At 38.5% G+C, this 26,579-nt stretch overlaps 1 protein-coding gene across 1 annotated transcript; it reads left to right on the forward strand.

Moving 5' to 3' along the window:
* Window positions 1-21: 21 nt before the first annotated feature.
* On the forward strand, window positions 22-25,611 carry b4gat1 (beta-1,4-glucuronyltransferase 1). Its single transcript, XM_062993373.1, has 3 exons — window positions 22-1,125; window positions 3,985-4,200; window positions 25,532-25,611. Exons 1-2 carry the CDS (start codon window positions 22-24, stop codon window positions 4,174-4,176), a joined length of 1,296 nt encoding a protein of 431 aa, XP_062849443.1. The 3' UTR covers window positions 4,177-4,200; window positions 25,532-25,611.
* Window positions 25,612-26,579: the final 968 nt, after the last annotated feature.

A 26,579-nucleotide genomic window follows, 5' to 3' on the forward strand; every position in this document is an offset into this window, starting at 1 on the left:
GAATTTACTGACGTTTTTGGAATGCATTTCTCTAAAAAATGCTCGGTGTTTAAAGTGGTGCTAAGTGCCCTGCTGATTGTAGCTCTGTTGCAGCTAATCTACCTGTCATTTCTGTCCAAACTGCACGGTAAACAGCAGCACTATAGCTACTCCCAGCTGTTCGGCTCCAAGCGCACTGCGCATGCGCAAGAGAAGAACTCTAAAAAGGAGCGTCTAAGGTACTCTTTATCCAGCGGCGGGATTTTTGACAGCAGTGGTCAGTACCGTATTTACAAAAACCTTATCAAGAGTGACTATTCCGCAAATCAGAAGTTGGGTGCAGATCAGAGATCTCATCACTTGGCTTTGGTTACACATACAACTATCAACAACCTGCACCACCTGGATTCTCTGCTTGAACGCTGGCAACATTCCCTCTCAGTTGCCATCTTCGCTCATGGCCAGGATGTCAAGTTTGCCACTGCCCTTGTCTACGCCCTCAGCATGTTCTGTCCACGTGTCCAAGCCTTGGTGGACTTCCACCTGGTGTGCCACTCGGAGGACATGGCCAGCTTCCCAGACCAAGACAGAGAGCACTTTGCTGGACTTGAAGAAGACGGCTGTCCCGGTGTCTTTGCAAAGCTCGAATCATACCGAGACAAGTACAAGAACTATGCAATGGGAAGCAACATCTCCTACCCCAACAACCTCCTCCGTAACGTGGCACGGACTGCCACAGATGCTGCCTACATACTTGTCCTTGATATCGACATGCTGCCCAGTGCAGACCTCCATCACCAGTTCGTCACGATGCTTATGAAGCGTGAACCAGCCCTGGATGAGGTTCTCGTCCTACCTGCTTTTGAAATAAGGCACACACGCAAAATACCCGCTTCTAAATCAGAACTGGCACAACTTTACCTGGTGGGTGAGGTCAGGCCCTTCTACGAGGAACTGTGCCCACGATGCCAAGCTCCTACCAACTTCTCAAAGTGGATAAATATGGCCGTTAAGACATCAGGGCTGCTGGAGGTGGCGTATACACTGAACTGGGTCGACCCATGGGAGCCCTTTTACATTGGGCCCAAATCAGTGCCACTGTTTGATGAGAGCTTCAAGCAGTATGGCTTCAACCGCATCAGTCAAGTGAGTTCTGATATCAAATTAAAACTGACATTTAAGATAATCTACAGAAGCATCTGATATAATGGGCTAACATGTTTAACCCTTTGATGCACAACCTGGGTCAAAAGTGACCCAACTGAGTTTTTATTTTATACATCTTTGCAATAAATTAATTTCGTCATTCAAGCTTTCATGAATTTTTCAATTAACTTGTTTTTGATCATCACAAATCCTTATTTCAGTTTTATATTTTTTGCTTTTTTAATAAAAATCATTTTTGTATCACTACCCTTCTAATGCTCAACAAAAATGACCCTTATGTATTTACTATGGAATTTGACAGGAACTACTGACATTTGTAAGTGTTTGTAGTCAAAAACATATTTACTGATCTTTTGAAAGACAACCAAAGATTAGGCTCTTGAATCTTGAATATGTCCAATACTATTTGCTTGCTAGCTGTTTACATATTCTAGTATTCTAGTATATTAGCTAAGACAGCAAATACATGAATAACTGACAAATGTGCATATGAAAATATTCTTGAATGGATGAATATGGGTCATTTTTGACCCATGTTGTGCATTAGAAGGGGTTTGCTTAGCTTGTGCATCAAAGGGTTAAGAGGATTTGTATCAGCTACATATGTGGATTTTTTCCCGTTTCTTTATTCATTATCACCACAGAGAAATAGTTTTTTAGCTTTATTTATCTATCTTTAGTAACCATTTATCCTGGTTAGGCTTGCCATTGGTACATAGATTTGCCGCAATTGGTCAAACCTAATCGATTAGCGTTAAATATTTTAAATCGATGCATCGTTTTTAAAACTATGTTTATAAATGATCCCTTTTCATTTCTACAACGTCTACATTCATATAACCATTTATATGATTTCCCTCAGTACTACTTGCTGCGTACGACACAGCAGCACTAGCGCGATGTTGCACGTCTATATTGTTTCATTAAGCTTCTTAATCGCGAGATCTTGGAATACCATATTTCTTAGCGAGTTTAGTTTAGGGCGCATTCACGAGAGAAGAAACAAGCGCCGCACACTTTTGCTGTGTTGGGCTCGCGATTTTTGCGGTTGCCACGGCGCTCAAAACGCAAAAAGCTTCTCATGTGAATGCGCCGTAATGCTTACCACTTTGTTTACATGGCTTAGAATTTTATAAGTTTTGAGTGAATGTGTAGGTTAGAATCTGGGCTCATTCTGTCTTTGCTGTACAATGGACTTAATGAGACTTGCCCACCTCTAACTATTTTATTTCTGCTATAAGTTTAAGCACTTTGCTTTGTGTACGGAATGCCATAAACACATGTTGCACTTTGTTTAATATGGAGCACTTGAGAATTTGATAAAGAAAATAAAAGAAATTAAATAAAAAATTAAATTTTTTGGAGGAAAATTAATCGTTTAGATCAGCGGTGTCAAACTCATTTTCACAAAGGGCCACATCTGCTTTATGGTGGCCCTTAAAGGGTCCTGCTGTGATTGCAGTCTGCCTTTTAAGTCTTGGACAATTTGTTGTTTTTCTTGGAGGCTAAATTCTGTGTTTGGTGTCAAAATGCCAAATTTATACTTCTTGAAGCACAAACTTGTATTCACTTGACCATGTTTTATGAAATTACCTCCTTCTGCTTCAATTTTGTCTTCTTGTACATTTTGACATTATTTGTAAATATTTCTCAACATCATCTAGTGGTGGGATGCGTCACTTTGCAGGTCACAAAATCGGCATGCATTGTGAGAGATGCAGTTAATGTACGAGAATGAACTTTTATTCATTATTTTTTACGTTACCGCTTTTGCCGCTAAAACGTAAAAGTGACATGGTTTTTAGCAGCAGTCAAAGTTAGTTGCCATGACTACGATGTCAACGGTTGCCACTTAAAGGCGCAGGTGTCCCATTACATTATAAGTGCATCTTTGTAACTACTTGAACCATCACATCAATCATATGTCTTTTAAGCTCTGAAAGTTTGACACCCCTGGCCTTGAGTTTGACACCCCTGGTTTAGATTAATTGACTAATTAGTAAAATGGTCTATAGATTAATCGATAGAAAAATAGTTGTTAGTAGCAGCCCTATAAAAAACACCTTGGACTCTCAGGTTTAAATCTCAGCTCTGACATGATTGACATGATGGGGGTTGGAGAGCTGAATGGATTCTTTATTATTGCTGCAATTGCGGCCCCCTAATGGCTGAAGATGTATTGAAGATGAATAAATGTTTATTTACTGCTCCAGCTACCAATTTCAGCATTCCTGTCTATGATGATGGCATACATTTTATTTTTTATTTATTTATTCATTTTCTCCCATTTTTCTCCTGATTTAGCATAGTCAATCTGTCATCCACTGCTGGGGATCCTGGAGATTGCATTCGAGGAGGGTATATTTTCTGCTCACGCCTCCTCCGACACGTGTGCAGTCCTAGCGGACGCCTTTCTTTTCACCCATGCTTACTGCACAGGCGCCTCTATCTGCTAATCAGGGTCCTTGCACAGTGTTTGAAGACCCCACCCACATAGTCCGGTCATCCCTTCCCCAATTATTGTCTGCTGCAGGCACTGTCAATTATGCCTGCTAGATGGCGCCCAGTCGACCGGTGACGACGAACCGAGGAGTTCAAAATCTCGGCGCTGGTGTGCTAGCGGAATAGCACCTATTTAGTTTTTTATGTAAATATTTTTTGTCCAATTTCATAAAATTACTAATGTGGCCGAGCATTTCACTGCTTTTGTTTATAACTGTGTATGTGACAAATAAACTTTAATTTGATTACATGCCATAATCTGGTAGATAAAGAACACACTTCTTTGCTGTGGACTTTCTTTTGACCGACTCATAATTTCCTCTTATACTTTTGCAGGCATGTGAGCTTCACATAGCAGGGTTCAGGTTTTCTGTGGTGAATAATGCCTTCGTGGTGCACCGCGGCTTTAAGGTGCACGGTGAGTTTCACAACCGCAAGGACGAGGAGAACCGCAAGAACCGGATGCTCTTCCGTAAGTTTAAAGATGGTCTGAAGATCAAGTATCCCAACTCACCACGCCGCTGCTGAGGGTGGAAAATGTCCTGCTAAGCAGTTAAGCACATTTATGAAGCTTTGAGATACAATAATGTTGAATGAGTCAGTATTCAAGACATTGTCTTTTTGTTTGGATGTAAGTATAACTTATAACTTGGACTTACTTACCATAGGCAAGCTAGTATTACGTGACAGCTTGTGGACAGGCATCTCATTTCCTTTTGCTTATTTAGGTTGTTTATTGAGCTGTGTGATGGGAAACATGTCACTGCATTGACTGGAAAACAGGGTCTCTGTACTTTTATAATATTGTAAATGATTTATAATGCCAAGGATTTCAAACCAACACAACTGTGGTACATTTACTCCTGACATGAGCGCTCTTTTAAACAGTGCATTGAGTAAAGAAGGTCTAAATCAAGAAAAAAAACAAAAAAGGTAATATTACACTGATCAGCCATAACATTAAAACCACCTTCTTGTTTCTACACTCACTGTCCATTTTATCAGCTCCACTTACCATATAGAAGCACTTTGTAGTTCTACAATTACTGACTGTAGTCCATCTGTTTCTCTACATACCTTTTTAACCTGCTTTCACCCTGTTCTTCAATGGTCAGGACCCCCACTGGACCACCACGAAGTAGGTATTATTTGGGTAGTGGATTATTCTCAGTGCTGCAGTGACAATATCATGGTGGTGGTGTGAGTGGATCAGACACGGCAGCGCTGCTGGAGTTTTATAAATACTGTGTCCACTCACTGTCCACTCTATTAGACACTCCTACCTGGTTGGTCCACCTTGTAGATGTAAAGTCAGAGACGATCGCTCATCTATTGCTGCTGTTTGAGTTGGTCATCTTCCAGACCTTCATCAGTGGTCACAGGACGCTGCCCACAGACCGCTGTTGGTTGGATATTTTTGGTTGGTGGACTATTCTCAGTCCAGCAGTGACAGTGAGGTGTTTAAAAACTCCAGCAGCGCTGCTGTGTCTTATTCACTTATACCAGCACAACACACACTAACACACCACCACCATATCAGTGTCACTGCAGTGCTGAGGATGATCCACCACCTAAATAATACCTGCTCTGTAGTGGTCCTGGGAGAGTCCTGATCATTGAGGAACAGCATGAAAGGGGGCTAACAAAGCATGCAGAGAAACAGATGGACTACAGTCAGTAATTGTAGAACTACAAAGTGCTTCTGTATGGTAAGTGAAGCTGATGAAATGGACAGTGAGTGTAGAAACAAGAAGATAGTTTTAATGTTATGGCTGATCAGTGTATATCTACTGTTACTGTGGCATAAATATTCACGTATTGCTGGACAATATAGCACAAAATGTTATATTTGTATATTAACACGTACAATAGAAAACATTCAGTGCTTTAAATTCTTTTTTTTTTTCACTAAAACCAGAGAATTTAACAACAAAGGGTGCAGTTGTAAGCCAGTCCTATAAAGTACTGACAATCCCCACAAAGTAAATGTTCACATAATATAATTCAGTATCTACTGTGTATCATATTACCCAGCACTATGTTCATGACCACTGGTTTTCAAGCTGGTACAGTGTAGCTCTGAACCAGCTGCTTCTTTAATGGACCTTAAATAAAATATTTCTGAAATAAGTTTAATAACAAAGGAAAAGGGGCACTTTTGAGATATGATTGGCTATGTCTGAGGGTGGGCCGGTGGATTGAAGGGATTCCTTATTGCTGCTGCTTTTGCGGCCTTTGCTGGCTGGTCGAAGAGATGGTGAATAATGGAGAGCAGTGCGTGACTTTATATGGGACACTGATATCTCTGTGAAATGTATTGTTGGCTACTACATACGTCCGATGGGGTGTGTATAATAATATAGCTCTTCTTGGTCAGGGTAGTGTATGCATGTATAGTATGAAAAAAGGACTATACTTACTACTGAAACTTCCATTTAAACATAATGAAATGTTAGAACACTATGTATGTATGGAATGTAAATGCCAAAAGTAAAAGTTTGCTCCAATTGTTTTTTTCTTTTTATAACATGATTAGACTGTGTGTTTGTGGCATTATGACTTTGACTTTTAATAAGCAGAGCACATACATTTACTGCATTTAGCAGATGCTTTTAACCAAAGCGACTTACACTACTGTGTCAGTATACTGTCTAAGCAATTAAAGGTTAAGGACCTTGCTCAAGGGCCCAACAGTGACAACCTAGCAGTGGTGGGTCTTGAACCAGTGACCTTTTGATTACTAGTCCAGTACCTAAACCGCTAGGCTACAACTGCCCTACCGCTACACATAGCTCTGAGAAGAAAAATGAAGAGTTCAAAATAAGCGAACGGTGGCCATGTGGCGTGGTGGGGGATTCCGCTAGCACACCAGCGTCGAGATTCTGGACTCCTTGGTTCGAAACTCGCCGTTGCCACCGGCCAGCTGGGCGCAATCTAGCAGGCATAATTGTCAGTGCCTGCAAGGGGGGATGACCGGACTATGTGGGCGGGGTGTTCAAACGATGTGTAAGGACCCTGATTGGCGGATAGAGGCACCTGTGCAGAGTGCATGGGTGGAAAAGGGTTCCGTTAAGGGCTCCGCGCAGGTCAGAGGAGGCATGAGCAGCAATATAACCTCCTCAACTGCAAAAAATTGGGGATTCCCCAGCAGCGGAAGACAAATTGACTACGCTAAATTGGGAGAAAATGGGAGAAAAGCGCATAATATATTTTATATATATATATATATATATTAGAGATGTGCCGATCGGGGTTTTTGGCACCGATTCCGATCTGCGATCTCCTTTCAGGGACATCGGCCGATAGCCGATTGCGATCGGGGGGAGGGGGGGTTGGGGGGGGGGTTAGCAGTAAATAAAATAAATAAACTTAAAAGGAGCCTCACAGTGAAGATAAACCGGAGCAGCGCGCGCACGCGCGTGTGTGTGTGTGTGTGTGTGTGTGTGTGTGTGTGTGTGTGTGTGTGTGTGTGTGTGTGTGTGTGTGTGTGTGTGTGTGTGTGTGCCCTTAGAAGATACGCTTTGTTCACAGTATCGCTATAAGTGATTCATTGATTCATGAGTCGATTAATTTTTCGCCAAGCGTAAGTTTCTCTTCTCAGTTATCTCTCCGTGTTTACTGTTATTAATTAAATGTCGTGGTTTTAAATAAACACCAACTACTACAGAACATTCTGTGTGACTCTCTTACATTAAAAAGCTTCATTAAAAAGCTTAATTAAACTGCTATTACCACAGATCTGTAACCGAGTCAGACTCGTTCCGTCTAAGGAGCTAAAAGTTCAGCAGATGATCCTGAACTAACGAATTTGGTAATTAATAAACTTTTGCCTCTGATTGGCTCTGTAACATTTTCTGTTCTCATCTACATCACAAGTAAGAACCGCTTACGATTTACCAAAGTGAACCACGAGTTTATATAACGTGCTGATAGAATCGACTCAGATGTGACCGGGTTGAATTATCTTTTTAAAGTAAATATTACAATCAGCAAAATTACATCGTATGTATGATGCACAAAGTTAATGATGTTATTTTAGGTCATGAAGAGCTTTCACTGTGGTTTCTGTACGATGGTTGATGAATGGTGATGTGATGGTTGGCGTCTGGATCAATCCACTGAGCTGTTAACTTAACATGATCTTTATATATCACACGATCGGATTGGCTACTTTTAGGAGATATCGGCCGATCGCCGATAGCATATTTTGATTAAAAATCGGCCGATACCGATTCATAGCCGATCGATCGTCCCATCTCTAATATATATATATATATATATATATATATATATATATAAAATATATATTATGCGCTTTTCTCCCATATATATATATATATATAAATAAAATAAGCAGGTCAAAATATTTCTGTGCTTTGTGAACCCAAAACATACCAAACAGAAAATTAAACACCTATCAGTTTCAGTTTGAATTGGACTAGACAAGCAAGTGTGATCCCTAATGCACTTGATAAACTCAAAAATAATATGTATATTCTTTTCTTAGAGTATGACTGAATGAAAATTGCACACTAATACTTCATGGTACTTATAGAAGTATCTTATTAGTATCTTAAATAACCCGTTATGTTGGCACTTGGGTGGCGCAGCGGTGTATTATGTCAACTTAGTTCGAATCTAGGTGGTGCGATTGATCCATCAGGCATATACACAGACATGATTGGCTACATCTGGAGGAGGGATAGTCTTCCCGTACAGGTATTCCTGTCTTGCACCTAATGTTTACAAGTGAAACCGGACCCACCGTGACCCTGATCAGGAAACAATGGCTGATGAAGAGAAAATTAAAAAATTATGTAGTAACGTATGTAATAAGTAGGAGAGAATACTAATTAAAATTTGGATTACCTAGGTACGCATACATTCACATTTGCACCATTTATTAGATGCTTAGATCCAAAGCAGCTTACAATTATGACTGAATACAATTCAAGCAATTGGAAGTTAAGGGTCTTAATGCTGGGCCCAACAGTGGCAGCTTGGCGGCAGTGGTGTTTGAACCAGCAACCTTCTGATTAGTAGTTCAGTACCTTAACTGCTTAGCTACCACTGCGCTTTTTCTCTTATGTTGGACACATTATGAGAAGAACCATTTTATTAGAGAAGACAGTTCTGTTTGGAAGAGTTAAATGTAAAAGAGGAAGAGGACAACCAACAATAAAATGGATGAGGCCATTAAAAGCCTGAAGACCCAAACAAATCCTTATGATGCAAACGGCAGGCTGGGTGTCTATACAGACATGATTGGCTATGTACAGTAGTGTTCAAAAAAATAGCAGTGATTTAAAAAAAGTGAATAAAGCACAAAATCATTATAATAACTTTTATTTCCATAAATGCAAATGCACTGAAAATACTACACTTTTAATTCTAAATCAAAACATTAACAACATTTAGCCAGTTTGTGTTCATCATTTACAGAAAGTTAAGAAAAATGAATATTAGGCTGTTCAAAATAATAGCAGTGGCAGCATTTTTCTTTAAAAACTCAAAAAATTTATCTATAAACTGAAAATGTTTGAGGTTTCACTTTCCTTTAAATTACTGAACTAATATTTAGTGGAAGAACAATTGTTTCCGAGATCTGTGTTGCATGGGGTCGACCAACTTCTGGCACCTCTGAACAGGTATTCATTCCAGTCCAGGATGATTAGACGACATTCCACAGTTCTTCTGCAATTTTGGGTTTTGCCTCAAAAAAACGCGTTTTAGACATCAGCCCACAAGTTCTCTCTGAGATTGAGGTCAGGGGATTGGGCTGGCCACTCTATTACCTCAATCTTGTTTGTCTGTAACCAAGATGTTTTGGGTCATTGTCATGTTAAAACACCCATTTTAAGGGCATTTCTTCTTCGACATAGGGCAACATGATCTCCTCAAGTATTCTGATATATTTAAACTGATCCATGATCCCTCGTATGCCATAAATAAGCGTAACACCATGGTATGAAAAACATCCTCATATCATAGTTTTGTACCACCATGCTTTACTGTCTTCACAGTGTACTTTGGCTCGAATTCAGTGCTCGAGGGTCATCTGACATACTGTCTATGGCCACTTGACCCAAAAAGAACAATTTTGCTTTCACCAGTCCACAAAATGTTGAGCCGTTTCTCTTTGGACCAGTCAATGTGTTCTTTGGGAAATTTGAACCCATTCAGGTCATGTCTTTTTCTTAACAACGGGACTTTGCAAGGAGTTCTTGCTGGTAAATTGGCTTTACTTAATCATCTTCTGTACTCACTGGGAACTTCAGATGTTCCTTGATCTTTCTGGAGGTGATCACTGGCTGAACCTTTGCCATTCTGGCTATTCTTTGATCCATTCAAACAGTAGTTCCACGCTTCCTTCTGCATCTTTCAGGTTTTGGTTTTCACTTTAAGGCATTTGAGATCATTTTAGCTGAGCAGCCTATTATTTGCTGCACTTCTCTGTATGTTTTTTCCCTCTACAATCAACTTTTTAATCAAAGTACGCTGTTCATCAGAACAATGTCTGGAACAACCCATTTTACCCAATATTTCAGAAGGAAACGCGCTATGACCAACCTGTGCAACATTTGCCACCCTCCTACCTTAAATAAGGGCCAAAACTGACACCCGTTCTTCTGCAGAATGAATGACTTCACCAATTGAACTCCTCACTGCTATTATTTTGAACAACCCCCTTTCAATCAATGCTTCGATTACTCAGAATGAACGGCATGCATGTCCTAATTGTTGGGTTTGTTTTGTTTTCATTACTTCTACTACACTTTCAAGTAAATTTTTTGCTATGTAGAAATAGCATTTCTACTAAAAACTTTGATTTATCAAGTTAATGGTGTTGGACTGCTATTTTTTTGAACACCACTGTATAGTTTGGGTCGGCCGAAGCCCTTTGATAGACTGGCGCACTGTCCAGGGTCAGTGTTTCCCAGTGGAACCGGGACTGCTGCAACCCTGACCAGAATAATAATGTTTTGGTTATTTTGTTTCTTTTGCAGCTGTAAAATGTACATGTATAAATATTTGTCTTGACTCATATGTGTAAAAACCTTATTATTTTATCAGTCACTACCTTATTATATTGTGAACATTACTACTGAATACTGTTACAGTGGTAGCAGCATTGTTAATATATAAGGGGGTTGCAAAAAGTCACCTGTAAGGCTTGTGCATGCTTGTACAATTGTAAATTATTTTCTGTTAAGTGAAGTATGTCATTTATATATTTATTAACATTAAACTGTGTATTTATCAGTATTTGAGTGATGCTAAAAATTGTGTCTGAACTGTTCATTTCAAACGATTAAAATCTGTCCTGAATAAGCTTTAATGTTTTTATTGCTGATTTAAACAGCTGTACAATTGAAATGAAGCATTTACATACACTTGTAGGGGACACACTTAGGATTTTGTCGTTTATAGCAAAAACATCTTTACATTCATTTATTGTGTGTTTTCTGAGGATCTGCTGGGTCATAAACATACATCAACTTGGCTTAATACTTTACAGTACTGTGACAGTATATTCTCTAAGCAATTGAGGGTTAAGGGCCTTGCTGAAGGACCCAACAGCAGCAACATGGCAGTCGTGGGGCTTGAACCAGCAACCTTCTGATTAGTAGTCCAGTACCTTAACCGCTACGACTGTCTGCGGTTACTTTGGTTGTGTAGTGACTTCTATAATGTCATTAAACATGGCACAGATTCTTATTGGTTGTTAGAGATTGACACATTAAAATGTACATGGAACAGTGGTCTCCTGCCAAGGACAGAAAGGAAACCCAAACTTTCATCTCTGCAAAGAGACAAAACCCTAAATGTAAGGTCTGCTATTAATTTGGAGCTGCTGGAATGTTGGTGACACTCTCCACAGGCAAGCAAGCTTTACATCACCATGGACTTAAGGACTACTTTACAAGAAAGACGCGTCTGCTTGTGTATTTTTATTAAGTATTTTATAAAACCACCTCCTTGTTTCTACACTCACTGTCCATTTTATCAACCTTTTACCATATAGAAGCACTTTGTAGTTCTACAATTACTGACTGAAGTCCATCTGTTTCTCTACATACCCTTTTAACCTGCTTTCACCCTGTTCTTCAATGGTCAGGACCCCCACAGGACCACCAGAGAGCAGGTATTATTTGGGTGGTGGATCATTCTCAGCCCTGCAGTGACAATGACATGGTGGTGGTGTGTTAGTGTGTGTTGTGCTGGTATGAGTGGATCAGACACAGCAGCGCTGCTGGAGTTTTTAAATACCATGTCCACTCACTGTCCACTCTATTAGACACCCCTACCTAGTTGTTCCACCTTGTAGATGTAAAGTCAGAGACGATCGCTCATCTACTGCTGCTGTTTGAGTTGGTCATCTTCTAGACCTTCATCAGTGGTCACAGGACGCTGCCCACGGGGCGCTGTTGCCTGGATATTTTTGGTTGGTGGACTATTCTCAGTTCAGCAGTGACAGTGAGGTGTTTAAAAACTCCAGCAGCGCTGCTGCGTCTGATCCACTCATACCAGAATGATCCACCACCCAAATAATACCTGCTCTGTGGTGGTCCTGTGGGGGTCCTGACTATTGAAGAACAGCATGAAAGGGGGCTAACAAAGCATGCAGAGAAACAGATGACTACAGTCAGTAATTGTAGAACTACAAAGTGCTTCTATATGGTAAGTGAAGCTGATAAAATGGACAGCGATTGTAGAAACAAGGAGGTGGTTTTAATGTTATGGCTGATCGGTGTATACATCTTAAATACATGCATGGGGTTTAATTATTAATACATGCATGCTTTATAAATGTAAATACATACTTTTAGTTTAAATTTATTAGAAAAATGTAAAATCTTTGTCTTTTTTAAACCGATGTACCACTTTGAGTTGTAAGAGGACCAATAGGGGGCACTGCAGGAACAGAATCCAAATTGATTTACAATCTACGTCATCTACTAGAGATTTATGTGAAAGCCAAGTAATAAAAATAGAATGAACAAAAATAAAATATCCAAAAGATATTTAAATAACAACAGTTGAAATGATAGTTAAACAACAAGTGAGTCTCATATTAGTGTCTCAAAGATGTTTGCAGATGTCCAGTCACTAAGTCCACTCTAGAGGAAGAAAAATGGCTTTAATTGACATACAGTATATACATATACACATGTACAGTATAATAATATTCTTTTTCTGCCTATCCCAGCTTGTTTTGGAAGCTGGGGTCAGAGCACAGGGTCAGGCCACTGTACGGCGCCCCTGGAACGGACAGGGTTAAGGACCTTGCACAAAGGCCCAACAGTGGCTGCATAGCAGAACCTAGATTTGAACCGACAATCTTCTGACTGAGAGCCCACTAGGCTACCACTGTCCCATTTACTGTCCCATTCACCATTCCATCTACTTACCACCACACAGTTTTTTTCTTTTTTTTTGCATGAATCAAGATACCACTCATATACTGAGTATTCGGTCAAACTGGAAACATTGGGTCAGTGATGAATTACTTCATTCCCAACAGTCTTGTACATGGGCAACTAGCTTGGTTCACCCTTTGCTAGCGGGTACATAAAAACTGTTGTGTTGGTTTTTTTTTTATAATCTTGCATCTCAAAGTGCTAATTGTTAAAGATTTTATAGCTAATACATGTGGTTAATGTAGAACCATTCTAACAGAAGTCAAGTTTTCCTTACATGTGCTATTTCTTACTGTTTCACACCTTTTACATCAGAGATGATGTTTCTGTCAGACTAAAGACATGCTGCATAAATATAGCTTAGCCTGACTGAGTACTATCCACCTGTACTGTGCCCTTTTACACAACCAGCTGCTTTAGATCTTAACAAATGGCACCTGACATCTGTGACACAAATCCCATTACCAGCTCTTATAGGTTAAGAAATTAAAGTAACGAGTGGAATATACGCCAGCGTAATGCTAGCAGCATATGGATATAGTTTGTTTTTTACTCATTTCATTACAGCACTGTAAAAAAGTATCATTGTTTTTTTTTTTCGAATACATCCCAAAGGTATGCTTGTAAGTGATTTGGCTACACTAAACCGCTGTAGTGTGTGAGTGTCTATGATTAAGTAACTGTGAGTATGGTGCACTAAGATGAACTGGCACCCTGTTCACCGTGTGCTTGTGCACTGTGCTTCTGGGATATGGGATTATAGGGATATAGTGTTTCTGTGGTATAATGGCAACAGTAAGTATTCAGATCCTTTTACTTTTTGCACTTTTTATTGTGTTGTGAATTTGGATTTAAAAGCATGTAATTGTCACTTTTACCCATTAATGTTCACTTAATTATCCATACCTACTGAGTAAAAGCATATTTTCAGAGTTTGTTTTTTAAATTAAATAAAAAATGTCTTATTTACAAAGTTATTAACAACCCAAATTCAATATGTAAAAGCCCAATTATCAGAAATTACAGCTGCATGTCTTCTTGGATATATTCTCCAAAATGTACTCATCTGGATTTGGCCAGTTTATCCCATTCTTCAAGGCAGATCCTCTCAAGATCCATCAGACTGGATGGTGAGCATCTCTAAACTGGCATCATGAGATCCTTCCCCAGATGTTCTATTGGATTTGAGTCTATGCTTTGGCTGGGCCACATTAAGGACATTCAAAAACATTTTACAAAAGCCACTCTTGTTGTATTGGCTATATGCTTTGGTCCAGTCATGTTGAAAGATAAGATTGTGTGTTCTCTGAAGGAGATTATTAAAGGAATATTTTAAACATGTTTCTGTATTTGACTGCAGTTATTCCTCCCTTAATTTTTCCCCAGCCACAGTAATTCACTTCCATGGCATGATTCTGCCACCACTGTAGGGATGCTATTAGCCAGATGACGTGGAGTGCCTGTTTATCATCCAGATGGTTGTCTATTTAATAAGTTCTCACATCTCTGCACAGGACCCTTCTTGCCCCAATGCTCAATTTGGCAGAATTACCAACTTTGGGAGGTTTTATTGTTGTGCCAGGCTTCAGGTAGACAGTTCCGTGAACTTCATGACTTGTTTTTTGTCCTGACAATGCTGTCTATGGTGCTTGAGTGTCCTATTATGCTAGCCCACCACCACTGAGATCTGGGTTTGTATGTTATCAGTTTTATAGACCAGCCGGGCATTTACACAGACATGATAGGCTGTGTTTTGGGGAGGGGCTTTGGAACATTGTCCTTCTGCATAACCCAACTGCTCTTGAGCTTTAGGTCACAAACTGATGGGTGGACATTCCCCCTCAGATCTTCTGGTAGAGAGCAGAATTCATGGTTTTATTAATTTTGACAAGGTCCTGAGGAAGAAAAGCAGCCCCAGATCATCACACTAGAACCACCATATTTGACTGTTCTATGGTGAAATGCAGTGGTAGCTTTATGTCAGATATAACAGGACACATGTCTTCTGAAAAGTTCCTAAACAGTTCTTTATATACACCAACCAGGCATAACATTATGACCACTCACAGGTGAAGTGAATAACACTGATTATCTATTCATCACGGCACCTGTTAGTGGGTGGGATATATTAGGCAGCAAGTGAACATTTTATCCTCAAAGTTGATGTGTTAGAAGCAGGAAAAATGGGCAAGCGTGAGGATTTGAGTGAATTTGACAAGGGCCAAGTTGTGGTGGCTAGATGACTGGGTCAGAGCATCTCCAAAACTGCAGCTCTTGTGGGGTGTTCCCGGTCTGCAGTGGTCAGTATCTATCAAAAGTGGTCCAAGGAAATTCCCCAGATCTCAATACAATCGAGCATCTGTGGGATGTGCTATACAAACAAGTCCATCCATGGAGGCCCTACTTCACAACTTACAGGAGTTAAAGGATCTGCTGCTAACATCTTTGTGCCAGATACCACAGCACAACTTCAGGGGTCTAGTGGAGTCTATGCCTCGACAGGGTCAGGGCTGTTTCGGCAGCAAAAGGAGGACCAACACCAGTTCCAATATTAGGAAAGTGGTCATAATGTTATGCCTGATCGGTGTAGTGTTTATATGATACTATGCTAGGACTATAAAGCGTTATCCCCTCACACTCTTCACTTTAACATTTGCTTTCCTTCTCTTCTCCCACCCCTCCCCTCTAAGAGCAGGAGCATGTTGTAGAGGGGAGGATGAAGGGAATTAGAGATGTTGTGGATAAAGAGCCTTATTAAGCAGGTTTGCTGAGGTTTATCCTGACAGCTTTGGGGAACGAGACTTATTCGGGTCACAAAGATTTACGACACAAGCAATTAGCAATAGCTCCCCCTCGGATGCTAGCAGGAGGCAGTCTGCTTTTAGATTAGTTGACCTATGGGGAGGGGAGCCACAGCGGTCCTGACCACTTTTGCCCTTTTAAGCAGGTTGTGGGTCAGTTTTATGGCTCAGTGAACTGATCATTGTTTTTACAAGTAGTGCATTATGTGGTCACTCATAAAACAATACAGGACTTCAAGTGGTTTAATCCAAACAACGTGTAAAGAAACAATGTATACTTTGTTTACACAATCGGGCCAGTAGACGTCTAATTCCAGCTCTATAAAATGCAGTCTACTCAGTTTAGGTAAAGTACGATGGATCTTCAAAAAGGTTCTGCACTTTTATCTTGTGGTTGGAAACGGTGATGGTTGGAGGAGTAGTAATTGGTCACGTCTGAGAGACGCTTATCGTCTGGATTTAGCGCCATCTGTTTTCCAATGTGATGATGATGTGAAAGCAGCGGTGCATCAGTGGCTCAAGCAAAAACATTTTTTGCTGATCAGAATCAGCTTTATTCGCCAAGTATGTTTACTCACACAAGGAATTTTTTTTCGGCTCTTGTTATCTCTGTACAATATACAAACAATACAATATACAGGCAAGACTATACAGATACAGATGTACAAATTTAACATGCTAGACAGAATTTAGTATATATACAGAAAAAAGAAAAATAGCATAGATGAATAGTGAAAAATTAAAATTAAATTACAGTAATGGACAATGGCAGTAAAATGATATGACGCTGAGAAAAATGCATCACAAAGGAAGGTGACTGTAGAAAAGTGATGTCACTTGTTTTTGTTGAAATAAAGTGCATAAACGTTTTGAAGAACCCTTGTAATATTTAAAGATATTTGGCTATCTTTCGGTTAATGGATACAGAGCTTGAAATTTACTTTGTAGCTCCATAGCCACTGGAGCTACTTATTTTCCAATCAGTATCCAATCAGCATTTTACTAGCTGACATTTATAAAATACAAAATAAAAAACAGTTCAAATTATTAATTTGTTATCTGTTGTTGAAACAAATGTACTACTTATTACTGCTTATTAACACTGTGGGCTAAATAGACTGAACTTTTGTGGCTGTTTTGGTGCAAGTCAAATTTTGCCCAAGAATCCTGGCATACCAATGCACTGTAAAATGTAAAATGTACTGTACACATCCAATGCTCATTATAGATGCAAGTTACGTTTCTTTTCCCATATATTCCCTATATCCAAATAATGCAAAGAATGAAAGAAACCACAAAAAGTGTCATTGGCACTGGGACTATTACATGTGACCATGTTGCTAGGATCCAAATCTTGCCCTGACTTTTACAGTTCCATGTAAATGCCATTGACAAATTGTGAGCTAGAGATGCTTGCATATAGTTTTTTATATATTATATATATTATATATTATACTTTTTCTCTAACATAGTCATTATTTAGCTTTAGTTTCAGAACCTCTGTCAGCTGCTTGGATGGAGCCCATCGTTGTTGAGTGTTATGACTCCTAATAAGTCCTTATGAGTCATTTAAGTCCTAACAATTGTGTTAATACTTTACAACTGGAAATGTGTCCAAAGTTTTGCCTGTACATATTTCATTTTACATATTAACTGGCCAAAGCAACTGGTTGGCTCTACACCATCTTTCTTTGAAACATCTATTTCCTCTTGGCACTTTTACATGCCGTCTGTTCTATTACTGTTAGACCTATTTTAAACCATCTGTATTGGCCAAGTACAGCTTTATAAATATAAATAGATAATCCTGTTAAAAGACAGATTTTTATAAGCAGCACTTTGTTACCCACTAAACTGGCTGGTGAACTGACTACTTTAATTTTAATGTTACAATCAAGTGTACATATGGTGTATCTTTTAACTATTTTGTGTTAAAAACACAGTTATAATTACATACATCTGGGTGTGGCTAGTGCTGCATAATTAATAGGTATGACTGGACTACTGTTTACTTCCAGAGTGCGAATGTGAGCGAGTGACACTTGGGGAAGTCAACTTTATATGTTAGCTAACTAGCAACCCCCACAATCCCCTCCCCATAAATCGAACCATGGTTTCTTCCACACAGACAGCAGGACTGATCAACTCAGCTTTTATTGCAATTAAAAATCAATCAATCAAAAATGATAATTTAGTGCCACATTTTTTTTACTTGCAACAATAAAAATACTGCTAGTGGAAATGCTTAGTCAAGCTAGGGCTTAGTGGCCACCCTGACATGTATCAATAGGCCAGTAAGTCATGTGGCCTTGGACAGACGGGCTAGGTATAATTTAAACCTACCTCACTAAGTTGATCCCATCTCAGCTGCACTTCAACACACACATGTGTGTGTGTGCGCCCAAGAATGCTGCCACCATGTTGCCATATATATTGTAATATTGCATAACAAAGTGAAACATCTAATTTAAGTAAAACTAAAACATTACTGTATCCTTATTGTTGCAGCATGATGAAGCAACTTTAAGGCCCTAAGGACAGGGCACTCTCTAAGGTGGATTGGCTGCTCTAAATTGCCCTTAGATGTGAGTGAGTGTGTGGTGTCCTGCAGTGGATATTTAATACTGTTTTGCTACCAAGATTGTTTTTTGAAGCACTACAAGAGGTGTAATAGCGTTTGGATGAACACTACATTGTTGTAAAAGCGGTTTCAAAATGAGCTTTTAGTCTGTTCTTAGGAGCAGTATTTGCTGGATTACATAAGAATATGTAAACAGGTAGAGATTAAGTGCTACAGATTTAATTAGTAACATAATCTTTCTGTTTACTAAAAATGTGTAATCTAATCCGATAAGGCCTGTTAATTAAACAGGGGGTGTCATTTGTGCCATGAATCACTGGCTGTCAACTTGTATCTTATAAGATTTGGACATCTATCATTTGTTTTTACTGCTCTCATATTATTTAGCAGTTCAACTATATTCTGTTTGCTGATAGCTGCTATACAGCTGTCCAAATCACTATATCGATGTATACATTGATTCACTGTATAGAATGATTTCACTGATCAACTTAATTGTATTTCGTGAATACATACAAATAGAAAATCTGATGCCTAAAACATTCTTAGACAACCGAAATTCTTAAGACAACCAGCTGGTGTATGACATTTTTTTCCTAATCAAATGTAATGACCATGTTTACTCATGTTGTTTTTGTTCATTTAATATTATTTTTATCAACCGCTTTATCCTGGTCTGGGTTGGGGCAGGTCAAGTCCAGCCACAAATCCCAAACCCTCCCCTTACCAGATGACATAGCCAATCATTGTCTGTGTAAGCGCATGGCTGACTGATAGCACCAGCGGATACCACTGAGCTACCTTATAAACTGCTGTGCCACCCGTTTTAGTTCTAAAACAATTAAGTTTGCTAATGTGGTGTATGATTGCAAATTCCAAAACAAATTGCATAATTTCCTTTCTGGATTAACTGTGGGCGAAAATGTGTAAGAATAGCTGTGCATTCATGTTATTTTTTAAGCTTACAATGAAAGTATTATGTTTAATTTCAACTGACCTCATGACCATACTGTCAATATTAAACAAAAAATTTTTTGTTTGATGTTGGTGAATGTTCAACTCTGTGTTTATTCACTATCTTTGCATAGTTACACACTGCACACATAACACAAGTACAAAAATAATCTTAATAAAGGTACCATAAATGCAAAAATGCACACACAAAGTGGTAAAAATATGGTCCAGTATATTTAATGCTCTTAAACACCATGCAGCATCAAAATCCATATTTTAGACAGACCGCCTCATCTCCTACCCCTCCTTCTTTGCTCTCCTTCTCCCAATATTTGTTTCTTGGCAGTTTACTTGTTTACCCTCCTGTCTGTTCAGCCCCCTTCACTGTGGCTAAAGCAGTTTATCTTTTCTATTACACACTGTAACAATAGGAGGGGAAGTGCAACACTGCTTTAGCAGGTGAATACCATTTACTCCAGCTCAGCTGGAGGGGGCATTACGGTCTGAGAAGGGGTCCTTATTCAGTTGCAAATGAGTTTGTGATTAGCTATTTGCAGAGTATTAATGTGTGATTGGGTGTTAGGGTGTGTGTGTGTGTGTGTGTGTGTGTGTGTGCGTGTGTGTGTGTGTGTGTGTGTGTGTGTGTGTGTGTGATTGTGTGAGTTTCTTGTCTTAGTTGTAGAGAAGCTGGATGATAAAGAGATAACACTAATTAGTTCTCCTCCCAGTTGCTTGTTAATTGTGGATATCTCAGCCTGTGGTAATACCGCTTTACCCCCGTAAGAGCCGGTTTGCCTGGTGGCAATATTAGCAGTTCATTTTTAAGCAGAAGGACCAGATTTAAGCCTAATTAATTATGCCAAGTGGGGTTCCAAAACGAATCCTTAAAAAAAGGATTGATCCATCTCAAATCTGGCTAAATTAATTTACGCAGTCAGTATTAAAATGAAGTTAGTAAGAAATTAACACATTGCTGGTATACAACTAAATAACTGACATTTAAATAATAATAAATAATTGGGAAAACCAAACTCATCACGACACTGACCAGGTTAAAGTGGTGGTAAAACATGAGAATGAAATGAGACCATGTCTTCTTTAGAAGATCTTTAGAAGATCTTTCCCTAAACACAGAGGTTTAAAGATCACATGTACAGATTTCTCTTTGTATCACATTAGACTTAACTGCAGCCTAAACCGTGTTGATCCTTTACCTGACTGTGACCTGTATTTCTGTCAAGAGCCATATGGACTCCTGAAGATTCAGTCAATGTAAAAACTATATTTAAGAAAATATTCTTTTAATTACTGTAATGGCAAAATGACACTTTGCTATAGCTTATGAAGATATACACTCATACAAAGTCATTAAAATCACATGTCTGATATGATGTCTAAAACTGTATCTGTTGACCTTCCTGCCTTTTAGGTAAGACCAACAAACCCCAACAAAACAAAGCTTTTACAAAAGTTTTTTTTTTGTTTTAAAACGCATTTAATATTTAGCGTAAAACCTAATTCAGCTATGCTAATACAATCACAATTAAACTAAAAGCTTATCTAATCATTACTAACCATTACAAACAACAAAAATCTTATTTTCAAATTACATTTTTATTTCATTTTGTAAAACTCTGCCTGTATTTTACTGTCTAAAATTTGCTTTCCAGTTCCCAAATTATGAAATAAAAAAGAGAATAAAAACTGAAATAAAAAATGAAATACAATTTAATGCATTGATTGGTGTAATGCAGTGATTATGATGTCATAACACTGCATTACTATTTATCATGGGTGATTCATAAATAAGAAAACTCTTCTTCAAAACAAAAAAGGTATGCCTCCTGTTTTAACATATTGATTTGTTTTTGACGTATTTTGAAGCCAGTTATACAATATTTTTCACAGTTTTTTTAAGTACGATATGTTCTTCTTTAATTGATTGTTTTTACTAGAGATGCATGAGTACCGATACTGGTATCGGGTATTGGCCCGATACCGCGCTCATTAACTTGTACTCGTTCTCGCAAACTCCGATACTAAACATCCGTACTCGTACTCCCAAGCTCCGATACTAAACATCCGATACCGTGTGCCTAGTGCACGTTGCTGCGTTATGCCTAGTTCACACTACACGATTTTTGCCCTGATTTTCACTCGGCGACTGGTCGGCGCTAGATTTGCCGGCTCAGGAGCAACTCGGCGTTCGCTCGGCGATCAAAACTCGGCTCTCATTCGCTAAGTGTGAACTACCCAACAACTCGATCCGACCGGCATGCCGAGCGCTCTGCGACCGGATCGAGTTTTCTAGCATGTCAGATCCAATAGGTATTGGTATCGGTATCGGCAAGTACAAAAATACATGTACTTGTACTTGTACTCGGTTGGGAAAAAATGGTATTGATGCATCCCTAGTTTTTACCATATTAAAAAAGCTTTAATAACCATTAATACAACTTTACTTTTTAGTCACATGAAAAGAGGGTGGGGATAAATACTGTAAATAACAATATACAGTGGTACCTTAAAACTCAACGTCAATTGGTTCTGGGACTGGCGTTGAGTTTCAAGGTATTTTTCCCCATAAGGATGTATGGGAAACCTGTTAATGCGTTTCATGGTCCTGTGGACTTTAGGCATTTTAGACTTATACACTGAAAATAACACAAATATAATATAAAAAACACTGAAATAAAAAGCTGATTCTTACACAAATGTAAAGTGAAACAGTGAGGAAAGCGACTGTTCATTGTTCATTTGAAATTAAATACATAATTTAAAAAACAAACTGAACACGTTGAGTTTAAGGGTACACATTTCTCGACAAAGGGCATTAAGTTTCAAAGATCTTGAGTTTAGGGGACGTTAAGTTACAAGGTACCACTGTATCTGTATAAACAATAAGGCACCCCTTCAGCTTGGAGATCTGGGCTGTGAACTACACTATTCTGCTGATGTTCCTGCTATTTTAAAATACTATTTAAGGTGTTAGTGTGCTACAGACATAAAGCTGTGCTGTCCCATCACCTTACTGAGTGTACAGACGGGTTTAATTCTGCTTCAGGGTGCCTCAGGATACGGTGTAACTTAGACTGTGTGGATTAATTAACCTGACATTAGGCAGGTGGAGTGGAGGAGGATTGAGAGCCACTTAAACAAACATGTGCCTTAAAACAGATGCTTGCATGATGGGATACTGGTTTCTGTGGTTCAGGCGTTATGGTGAAATGCAAATCCCAATTAAAGAGGTTCGGCATTATCCAAATATAGTAGTAAAAAGATTTTTACCATATGGTGGTAGGTCTATAAATGCGAAGGAATTTAACCTTTGTGTATGTAAACTGAACAATAATTATTTAGTTTACATCTTATTTGAACATTATATTCTTGCTCTGATTTTTGTATATTAACAAAAACAAATACATTAAGAAACTAGACTCTTGTTTTTACATAGTAAAGGTTTATAAATGTAAAAAAGCAGTTCAAACTACCCAATTCAAACTAAAGGAATCTGAGATTTTACGTTTAGATGTTAGTTTTGTCAGTGTAGGTCTAGTGTGGGTTTAAAAATCATATTCAGCGAGGTTAGTGGTGTTAAAATGTCATTCAGCTTTGTAGTATGGTCTCCTAATTGCTTGCTAGTAATTTTAAATGATTATAGCAGGTGACTCTCTGTGGCAACATAAATAGGAGCCCTAAAATACATGGAACAGCGATGTTTGCCAAGGTCAAAGATAAAAGAAAACTGTATCCTTTTTTGCCCAGAACACAGGCTTCTTTTCATGTGTTTAAGTCTTGTGGCGATAAAAAGCTTGCTTGCCTCTGGATGGACAGTGATAATTCTGTTCTAGTAGCTTCACTATCATGGCAAACCTGTGGTTTTTGGATTACATCTGACAATATGGACAAATTTACTTTAATAGAATGATCTAAATATAGTGGCATTTAGTCTCACAACTATCTGTACCATAAACTATTACGATTCCAGCATTAGCACCAATTACACTCACTGTTTTAATCTGTGACACAGTTAGTTTATTGAGGTCTTTTCTGAATGTTAGTTTGTTCTGAATGTTACTTCCCTTCAGATAGGGAATCTACCAATTAGCTTCTTTGCGTATGTTAAACAGGTCCCCGTCTTCTCTCAAGTTGTTAAATTAACAAACAATTTACAGTCAGTTACTTATACAAATGTTCTTCACACTTTTAGCAGCTAGCCAACAGACATACCTGACACCCCAATCAACTTATTGGAGGGAAACAGATTTGCTGCATCCACAACAAAGAGTGCTCATTCGCCAGTCCATCACAGGGCAAACACACACACTCACACTTGGGGCAATATTTAATAGCTCCTACTGGCCAGACTGCATGTCTTTGTGAGGAAACCGGAACACCCAGGGGAAAGCCATGTGGACACAGGGAGAACATGTAAACTAAATAGAATAAACAAATTAAATAAATTGGCACAATTAAGTGTGTTCCCTGTATAGAATAATATTTGAGCAGGGGTGTCCTAACATTTAAAAAGACTATGTCCCAGTAACATGAAATTATAACTTTGTTTATAAAAACAAAGGCTGGTAACAATTTACACAAAATGTAATAAGAGACAACACTTGTTATTTTTATTTTTAAAAAATATTAGGCAACTAAGATGGATGAATTCATACATTTATCATCAGTATCTCTTTTGTTATAGTTAGGGTCTGAAGTTTATGCCAAAAACACTAAACGCACGGCCAAAACACACTTTACAAAACCATTTAAAGGACTTTACATACTGATGCATATATTTATTTATTTATTTAGCAGATTAGAGCAGCCAATCCACATACTGCCATATATTTCAAGGTGAGAAGACAACTGAGGATGCCTAAACAGACACAGGAAGACGATGCCATGCTAGCTGGGGGAATTTACATTTACATTTTTGGCATTTAGCAGATGTTTTTATCCAAAGTGACCTACAGTTGTGACAGTATACAATCTAAGCAATTGAAGGTTAAGGGCCTTGCTCAGTGACCAACAATGGCAACCTGGCACGTGGTGGGGCTTGAACTGGCAACCTTCTGATTACCAGTCCAGTACCTTAACCACTAGGCTACAGCTGCCCTGAGAAATTAAACATGACAGGCAGTTGTAGCCTAGCGGTATAGGGGACTATATAGTGGACTAGTATAGGGGACTATAGTGGACTGGTTCAAACCCAACCACTGCCAGTGGTTCACTGTTGGTCCCTTGAGCAAGGCCCTTAACCCTCAATTGCTTAGACAGTATGCTGTCACGGTACTGTAAGTTGCTTTATATAAAAACATCTGCTAAATACCGAAAATGTAAATGACAGCATGGCTCGGCATTGATTTTTTAAAGCTTGCATTATATTTGCTTTAATCACACTGTTTTAGCAAATTTGATTGTTTTTTTTTTTTTTAGATCTATCCACCTAATTTACATGAATAGTAACAATACAATAGAACCTTAACAGAAAACACACAATAAATGATCATAAACTATGTGCAGAAAGATAGCCAAATTATGTCAGCTTATGTTTCCTTACATATGATAGCTGGCCTGGTAGGAAGCATTTAACCTGCTAAGATTATTAAGTCATTGTTTTACATTTTATAGGCCTACAAAACAATTTAAAAACATTAGATTGACATGACAAAAAACAGCTGAAACACATACTTGTATTGTTTTTTTAGATCTATCCACCTAATTTTTATTAATAGTAACAATACAATAGAACCTTAACAGAAAACACACAATAAATGATCATAAACTATGTGAAAAAAGATAGCCAAATTATGTCAGCAAATATTTCCATACATATGATAGCTTGCATGGTAGAAAGCATTTAACCTGCTAAGATTATTAAGTCATTGTTTTATATTTTATAGGCCTACCGAACAATTTAAAAACATTAGATTGACATGACAAAATACAGCTGAAACACATACTTAGGTATATATTTCTTTGTGTTTTTAAACTGATGTTTACTGGCATTACAATTAGTATGTAAGTCATTTTCAGTTTTACCTAAATCATTTTCAAGTGTAAAGAATTACAGATGCCACAACTTGAAAACCATTTGCTGTGTTCTCTTCACTGGTTTCCTGTAGCTGCACGTATCCAGTTTAAAACATTGATGCTCGCCTACAAAGCCAAAAATGGACCAGCCCCAAGCTACCTTCGTGGTCTAATCAAACCCCGCTCTGTACCACGCAACCTCCGAGCCACTATTCTCGCTCGACTTGATCCTCCATCCAGGACTCGAGGAAGACAAGCATCAAGACTCTTCTCTGTACTGGCACACAAATGGTGGAACAAACTTCCTCTGTCTGTCCGAATCTGAGTCTCCTGCTATCTTTAAAAAACGATTAAAAACCTTCATCACCTCTTTACTAAGCACTTAAGCTGACATGTACTTACTGTACTTACTAACACACTTTTTCATTAAAAAAACAAAAACAAAAGAACACTTTGGTTCTAACAGGTTTTAGCAGATTTGTGTTCTTGGACTGTTGTTTACTTAAACTAGAGTAATGAAATGTCTACTATGAAAGCACTACTGTAAGTCGCTCTGGATAAGAGCATCTGCCAAATGCCATTTACAAATGTACTGACTTGTCATCTGATTAAAAAGTACAGGGATCAGTTTAAACCTCTTGGTATAAATGTTTCTCTGCCATTTGCTTGCAGTAACAGATTTCTCCAGTGAAGCCTCCATAAAGTTCCATGTTGCAGCTTTAAAATCAAAGTATTTTCAATTATTGGATGTAAATTACAGAAAGAAACACTGTATAACTTACAGCTGCAAATAAAACCTATGAAATAAGCATGTTGTTAGCTATCCATACAGTTAATGTATTGCTGGGCTTAGACTGACAATTTGATCAGTGCTAACCTCAGTGCTTATTCCCCCCTGCTAAGTGGCTAATGACTGGGGCATTTAATCCCCTCTCAAAACAACTACAGAGATGCTAATAGAATCCTCATTATAAATACTTCTGCCCTTCCTTCTTAAATACAGACGAACATTAACACGGACACTTCCATCAACTTGTTCTAAATGGTTTAGTCTGTGTAGTGCATGCTATTTCATTTATTTAGAGTTTTAATGACTATAATTCTTTATCATGATTGAAGTGACTTCGTTATAAAGCTGTG

The sequence above is a fragment of the Trichomycterus rosablanca genome, chromosome 4 (genome assembly GCF_030014385.1).
Source record: "Trichomycterus rosablanca isolate fTriRos1 chromosome 4, fTriRos1.hap1, whole genome shotgun sequence".
NCBI lineage: Eukaryota > Metazoa > Chordata > Actinopteri > Siluriformes > Trichomycteridae > Trichomycterus > Trichomycterus rosablanca.

Coding starts and splice junctions, on each gene's coding strand:
- b4gat1 (XM_062993373.1), top strand. CDS start 22: ATGCATTTCTCTAAAAAATGCTCGGTGTTTAAAGTGGTGCTAAGTGCC. Junction 1,126..3,984: donor GCTTCAACCGCATCAGTCAA/GTGAGTTCTGAT, acceptor ATACTTTTGCAG/GCATGTGAGCTTCACATAGC.